General features: G+C 41.3%; 2 protein-coding genes across 2 annotated transcripts in view; both read left to right on the top strand.

The window, feature by feature from the left end:
- The window catches only part of Scel (sciellin), a 150,993-nt gene extending 143,858 nt beyond the window's left edge, over window positions 1-7,135 (top strand). Inside the window, exon 30 of the mRNA XM_008849144.1 lies at window positions 6,747-7,135. Within this exon, the coding sequence (XP_008847366.1) occupies window positions 6,747-7,135 (389 nt within the window). The remainder of the gene's footprint in view (window positions 1-6,746) is intronic.
- Slain1 (SLAIN motif family member 1) overlaps window positions 7,109-7,386 on the top strand; it is a 61,845-nt gene continuing 61,567 nt past the window's right edge. The window contains 1 exon segment of the mRNA XM_029554096.1: window positions 7,109-7,386. This exon segment is cut by the window's right edge and continues 39 nt beyond it. Within this exon segment, the coding sequence (XP_029409956.1) occupies window positions 7,185-7,386 (202 nt within the window). The 5' untranslated portion in view covers window positions 7,109-7,184.

Here is a 7,386-nt window from a genome sequence, read left to right as displayed (position 1 = left end):
ATATATATATATATAAATATAAATTACATCTCTATAAATATTACAAGTTTAGATAAATCTTATATATTTATGGCTGGACATGGTGACACACACCTTTAGTCCCAGCACTTGGGAGGCTGAGGCAGGCAGATCTTTGTGAGTTTGAGGCCAGCCTGGTCTACATTGCGAGTTCCAGGACAGCTGGGACTACAGGGAGATCCTGTCTCAAAGAGACAAAAAAAATTATATATATATATATTTATGAATTGGATATGTATACATGTACCCTATGTTTAATGTAGTATATATACAATATTTAATGAGACATGTAATGTTTAAATCTACTGATCATGTACTAAGCTACAAAGGGAGTCCTATGAAATTTCAATGAATCAGATTTATAAAGACCATTATTTCTGATCACAATAAAGTTTAAAAATATTGGCTAATAAAGTATACACAACTATATATGTAAATAAGAACTGTATTCTTAAATTTTACACAAGCCCAAACCACAACCACAGTGAAACTTATAGTCAAACAATCACAAAAACAGGAGATTCAAAAATTCATGGGAAGCAGCTCAAACATTTAAGGTAAATTTTAGCTGTAAATTTGCATAGTAGCAGGTGATATTTACATATAGACTGCTGTGGTAAGCAAAATTCTACACTGTATAATGAGTCCACTGGTCATACAGTTTGGTGCCATTTTACACCTGCTCTTTGAAATTATATGACTTGTTTGATAATTGGACAGTGAACAGAATGCTTTTTGGACACTTTGAGGCAGGAGTTATAGGAGCAAGAATACCCTTGGCCAGATCCTTTCTTCTACCTTGGCAATGACAGATGCCAAGTGGAGCAAACTTCCCGTAGCCAGCATACCTGAGCAAGGAAGACAGCCTTCTTTGCCCTGTGTGCCTGCCATCCTCTGTCCTGTCAGTACACATGTGTAGCATCCAAGAAACTCATCGCCGTCATCTCATTAGCTAGTTAGGCTGCCACAGTCATTGCCTAAGTTTCTGGTGCATTGTTTCCTATTTCCTTCTTCACAGCCACATTTGCCATCTCCTAGTCAAATCCCTGAACAAGCTGATCTTTTAAACACATGTTTTATTGTGTGCTATTTTCTCTATTTTCTAGTAGCATCTGGGAAACTTCAGACATTGTTTTCCATGCACTAGTAAAAATTGCCTCCAAATACCATCAAATTAAGTTGAAAGTCGGAAGGCAAAAGCTTCAAGCAGGTTATAAAACTGGAAAATGCTCCTGTAATGAATGCTCCCCATCCCGTCTATTTGGGTGTTCACTAGTTCGCAGTTATCTTTAAGCCTGAATTCTGCTTTGCTAACAGCAATTGTATTTTCCACAAAGCATTCTGTGGCAATTGATACGTATCTTCCTCTCTGAAAACAAGCTATTTTTAAAGATAAAAAGCAAGGGCACACTGTCATATATTCACAACAGGGATATATTTTGAGAAATGTGTTTTAAGATGATTTTGTCATTGGGTGAGCATCACAGACGCACTTACACAAATTAAGATGGCAACGTCACCAGACGACATGATCTTATGGGACCACTGAGGTAATGCAGTTCACTGTTGACTGAACCATCATTATATGGTGAATGATTATCTGTAGTCAGGATGACACAACCCTTCTGTGACAAGATTAGAATCAGTGTCTCTGTGAAGATCAAGGGTGATCCTACATTATAGTCACAATGTAGATTATCTCTATGATCTAATTATTTTTGTTTTTTGAAAATTAATTATGTGTACAGAGTATGGAGAGCCCTTGAAAGTTTGTTTTGAAGAAACATAGTGCAACCTCTTTGAAACCCAGTTATATGGCTTCCAGAATGTGAGGGAGGACGTGGCAGAGGACAGGTTGCCTCTCTTGTCTCTCTGTTGCTCTCCACTGTAGTTTATTAGATTCTAGAAGTCATGTCTTTGTAGCTCCAACAGACCCTAGATGGAGGAGCTACAGGAACCATGATCAAAGGAGAGCTTGTAGCCCCCCTTGCCCTACCCCATCACACAGACTTTCAAATGGTTTCTAGTTTGTAACAGTTGTCTGTGAGTACAATAATTTTGCAAAGAAGTGTCATAGAAACTCTGTAAATTATCAAAGAAAACTTTTTCTTGATGAATCAAAATGTCTTAAGCATTGACATCTCTCAGCCCTCAACTGAGGCTTAGTACATAGCAGACACTGCGTATATGAGAGAATGTGGTATTTAGGGATGGAGGTATCTTAAAGATGCTTTAAAATATGTTATTATTCTTCAAAGATTAGTAATCTTAGACACTTTCAAGAAGAGAAAACATCAAAAATGCCTGTTTGTTTTAGGTAAAAAGTTTTCAATTTTGTAACTATTTTATGAATTTTTTAATCATTTTACATTTTAGAACATTTGCCAAAATAGTATTAGCACCTGTTCAGGTCTATCACAGGCTATAACATTATTTCTTTGGGGTATTCTAAAGAATGGAAACATTTAAAGACTCCAATGCCTAGAAATGAAAAGCAATACAGTGTTAATTTATGCTGTCTTTGTCATCTGCTCAGAAATGAGCAGGGAGTGAAGAGCCATTGTGCTTTCTGAAATGTGCCAGCACTGGCAACTTTGTTGATCTTGGAATCTGACTGTTTTGGAATCTGTGACCTTCAGAGTTCCAGTCATAATGCCTTGTTTCTCTTTTTTTCAAGGAATCCCAGGCTATCGATTTTGCATTGATTGATAGTTTCTACTTTCAGACCAGGAAGATTAAACAGGGTATTCTACCAGGACCTTCTAAGACCTGAAAAGCGATACCATGGCTTATGAACTGACTCTCAGTTCCAAGTTAGGGGAGACTGCCTCACTTCAGTTCACATTTATCATCTGGGTAGCCTTAGGCAGATTAATCTCTCTATGTGTCTCAGCTTCCTCATGTGTACATAGAATAACGACTATCTCCAATTGCTGCTTGATGGTAAGTCAATATATATGATTAGTAAACACAACTACCTACTCTTAAGAAAAACTATAGAAAGAGTTTCTTCCTGATCACAATGGTAGATATGAGTTATTAATAAAAAAAGCAAGTGAAGTAACCACTGAGAAATCAATGCCAAGGATCAGAATTGGGTGCTACATCCTGGTTCTCCTGCTTATGGGTGCACTGGGATCCTGACTGACAAATGGGTATCACAATACTTGTCCTAATATAAGCTTCACAGTGGATGAAAGGAACCAAATGAAGTCATGCCATCTTTCACTATAGCCTCCCCTAATTTTTAGCTCTTTTTTGGCCACCTCCTCTGCCGCTGGCTCATATTTTAACTATCATATTTGTCACATTGAGTCTTGTGTTGCAATTAATTATCTGTGCACTTCTTTCTCCAACTAGATAAGGTCTCATTGGTGGAGACACTGTCTTACTCACTTTTAAAAAATCATGTAGTGCTGTGACTTAAACATAATAGACATGTAACAAGTGTTTATTAAGAGGCTTTTAAAAGTATAGTTTGCCAAACAAATGAATAATTATTATTACTATCACTATTATTATAGCTACTACTATGTCTCTTTATAAGGTATAATTACATGGATTCTCACATGAATCTGAGTAGCAGTTTTGAGTGGGGTTAGGATTACAACCTAAACTGGGATTATCATCAATTCTGGGTTATGTGTGTTTCCCTCCATATTATCTTCTTACATTGAAACACATGAAACACAATATATTAGATTTAGCAAGGTTTTTTTTTTTTTTTTTCTAGTTCTATTTGGGTCATATGTGAAATAATCGATTATCAGGGGTCTGCAAAAAGCCTTCTAATCTTCCCATGTTGCTATTACATGATAAATGAGGCTTTATGCAAATAACTAAGTTCTGATCTAAATTTCAGATAAATTTGGGGACTTTTTTTTAAGTCTTTTTTTTTGAGACAGGGTCTCCCTGTAGCACCAGCTATTGTGGAACTCACTATGTAGACCAGGCTGGCCTTGAACTCACAGAGATCCGCTTGCCTCTGCCTCCTAAGTGTTGGGATTAAAGGTGTGCGCCACCATGCCTGGCGGGATTTACTTATTAATCTATTTCTTTAAAAGAGTATTTGAACATTCTTTGCTGTGTGCTGGACACAACATGAGGCATCATGGGACCACAGAAGTAGCTGGAAGGACAGCATTTAACTCTGTACTCTGTGGATAACAGGCATTTCCAATAAGTGGCAGGATTCACTCAAGCTCTATCATCTGAATCAACTTGAAGACACAGTTGGAGATCCTTGATCTTAGTTTTACAAATTGTGATTTTTTTACATCTTGGGGTAACTGATCTGTGATCTTGGATTCATGGAGCATAAAAAGGAGAGTCATTGGACCACTAGAAAGTGCTGAGAACTGCTATTATTTTCATGACTAAACTTGGGCAAGTAACCTGACCGTGCTCATCTGTAAAAGCTAGGATAGCAACAGGGTGTTCCTGGATTTCCTTAGAAAACTATATTCATGTGTTCAAGAAGAAATTATGCTGTCTGTGCAATTCTGTTGCTGGATCAGTGATCAAATTGAAAATTGATAGCCGTAGATACTATTAGAGATATACATAAAAGTATAAATTAATTTTGTTAAAAGTCACTTCAGTGACCTTGATGTAATTATAAAGCATAATGAACAAGGCCTACTGGAAAATATGAGTTTCTTTACCCAGTTTTGAATGTGTGATATATGGCTGATTCCCATGAAGTTTTTAGTGAGAGATGCATTTTCATGTCCATATCTGCTTTATAAACCTCTGAAATCACCTTATTTTTAAAATTTAAAATAAAAAATTAAATTGAGCCAGCAGTGTGTGCAATTTCTTACAAGGCATGCAGCCTAAACTTTGCATCAAAGAAAAAAATCAAGATTGCTTAATTAAAACTTTGACACTACCAACCTCTTCAGTTACATGTTAAGGAGATTGGCACCCTGGGAATGCCAGCTTAAAATCAGTGTGCATTTTAGTGCCAGTGGCATGCGAACACACACAGTTCTCTGAAGGCAAGAAGAGAGTTAGTTTCAATAGAAGAGATTGATCTAAAATTTCTCTTGAGCATGAATCATTTCACCCTTTCAAAACAGAGGACACGTCTGCAGAACAGAGATGTAAAATGTCAAACAGCATCATCCCCTTGTCTCTACTCACATATTCAGTGTGCTTTCTTGCAAATAATGGAGATTTTTACACTAATTGTTACTTAGAAAACAGTTCTACAGTCTGACTCTAGTTTCTGGGATGTGTTCTATAGACTAGCTCGGGTAGCTGGGGGAGGGGAGGGCTGTTTGTTTCTTTCCTTCTTTAGAGTATATAAATTGTGTAGTAACAATGACTGCTTTTCTTTTTAATGTGTGCTGTCTTCACTATTACGCGTTGAGTCCCAGTTTCTTTCACTGCTGTGGAACCCAGCAGCTCTTTGTTCTCATTGTGTCCCCTCTCCCTCTCTTTGTGTTGCAAGGATACTGCTCCCCAATCTGCCACTGAGCATGCGGGAAAAATCCTGCAATAGATTCTTCACTTAGGACTTTCGGTAGTATCGCTCCAGTTCTCCAGGTTTTAGTAATAACCAACATTTGGAAAAGATAGAGTGAAACTTGGAAAGGTGAAGGGAGATACAGGTGGTTTGGAGATAGAGTGGCAAGCTGGGACTCCAGGAAGGGTAACTTCAGAGTAGTTATGCCTCTCATTCATGGACGCTCTCCCAGTCAATTAAATTCAGAACATACACCTTGCTTGCACACAGAAGTTAGAGATGGAGATTGACAACTGAGAAGACACAAGTGTTTCTGAGCAGGAAGGCACAGAGGCAAATTAAAAATCATTAGATAAAAGTGCCAACTGTTCTTCAGACTCAAGCAGAACCTTTTTACTAGCACTGAATGCACAGTCCCAGAGCAAGGCCCTTCAGCAGATAGGAAGGATGTCGTCTGAGCACGAAAACCAGTGGTGTGGACTTTTCTCATAATAAAACTTCAGGCTTTCCTCTGTGTTAAACACAAGTCAACAGCAATGGAACAAAACGATTCACTTCGACTGTTTAAAAGCTTTTTGTTGAAAAACTAAATAAAAGCATGGTTTCTAAGGGGTTAATAAAGGTTTTCAGGTGAAATTAGACGTTTCTGTTTTTTGCTCAGGCATGTCTGACTTTAATAGTGTAAATTATGTGGATCGAGCGCTCTACAGTTTTGCTTCTATTTCTGCCTGTAATGACTTTTGTCTGTTGTTCACTTGCTTGTAATGCCAGTTCTTAGACACTGTGTAGCACACAGGAGCTTGAAATTCAAGATTTTTTGTCTAACGAATACATGAAAAGCAAACCTCGCTTAAGGGTGACAAATTGATGCACAGTTCAAATTTGGTTACTTTACATAAGCCGAAGTGAACACCTGGCTCTTTAGCAGCTGGCCATTCTCCCTTAGTGACAGGAATTTCATGCTTTTCCTCCTCAATCTCCCTTTTCCCACCACTTTCTTTCTGTTACCCTATAGGGCCTTAGCAGCAGCATCTTAAAGCTTTTCTGCTCTGTGTCTGTCTTTCAGGTCTCAGCATCACCCGCCCCAGCTCTTTGGTTTTCTATTGGTTTCATTAGCAGGTGGCAATACTGTGAAATCTAATGGTGCTTTGGGTAAAGGATAGGCCACTGGCCCAGTCTCTACCACAGGCACCTGCTGTGGCTTTTTTAGAACCCCGCCTCTGGCTGTTATTGCCCCAGTAGACTCTCCCGCCCGCAGTGGGAGGAAGTGTCGGTTGCGGAAAAGTCCAGGCCAGGTCCAATCAGGTACCTGGGTTAGATGGCGTGGGTGGATGCTGCGGTGTGGTTACCGCTGCCCAGGTCGGATGCCCGCCTCAGGCCCCGCCCCCTGGCCGAGCTCCCGCCCCAAACTGTGCCTTCATCGTCGGCTCCGCCCCTCGAGCCCCGCCCCGCCCGGGGGCCGCGGCTAAAACCCGGAGCCGTCGAGCGCCTAGGGGACCGGAGGCGCGCACTGAGCATGTGCGAGGCTGCTCCACTGTCGCTGCCTCGGCCGGAGGCTGGGCCCGGGTGCTGATGCTGACGCTAGGCTCAGGCTGGGTCCCTGCGTGGTGGGCTCCGCGACCCGGGCGGGCGGCCGAGCGGCCGTAGCCTCCTTGCAGCGTCAGGAGCCCGTGGCGGCGCCCTCGGGGCTCCCGCGATGATGGCGGAGCAGGTGAAGTGCGCCTCGCCGGTGGCCGGCTCCGGCGCGGGCTCGGGGCCGGTGGTGAACGCCGAGCTGGAGGTGAAGAAGCTGCAGGAGCTGGTGCGCAAGCTGGAGAAGCAGAACGAGCAGCTGCGCAGCCGGGCGGCCACCGCGGCCGCCGCCCCGCACCTGCTGCTGCTGCCGCCGCCGCCGCCCT

This window comes from Nannospalax galili, unplaced genomic scaffold, assembly GCF_000622305.1.
Source record: "Nannospalax galili isolate Female #2095 unplaced genomic scaffold, S.galili_v1.0 scaffold140, whole genome shotgun sequence".
NCBI lineage: Eukaryota > Metazoa > Chordata > Mammalia > Rodentia > Spalacidae > Nannospalax > Nannospalax galili.
This window is presented reverse-complemented; position numbering and strand designations above follow the sequence as displayed.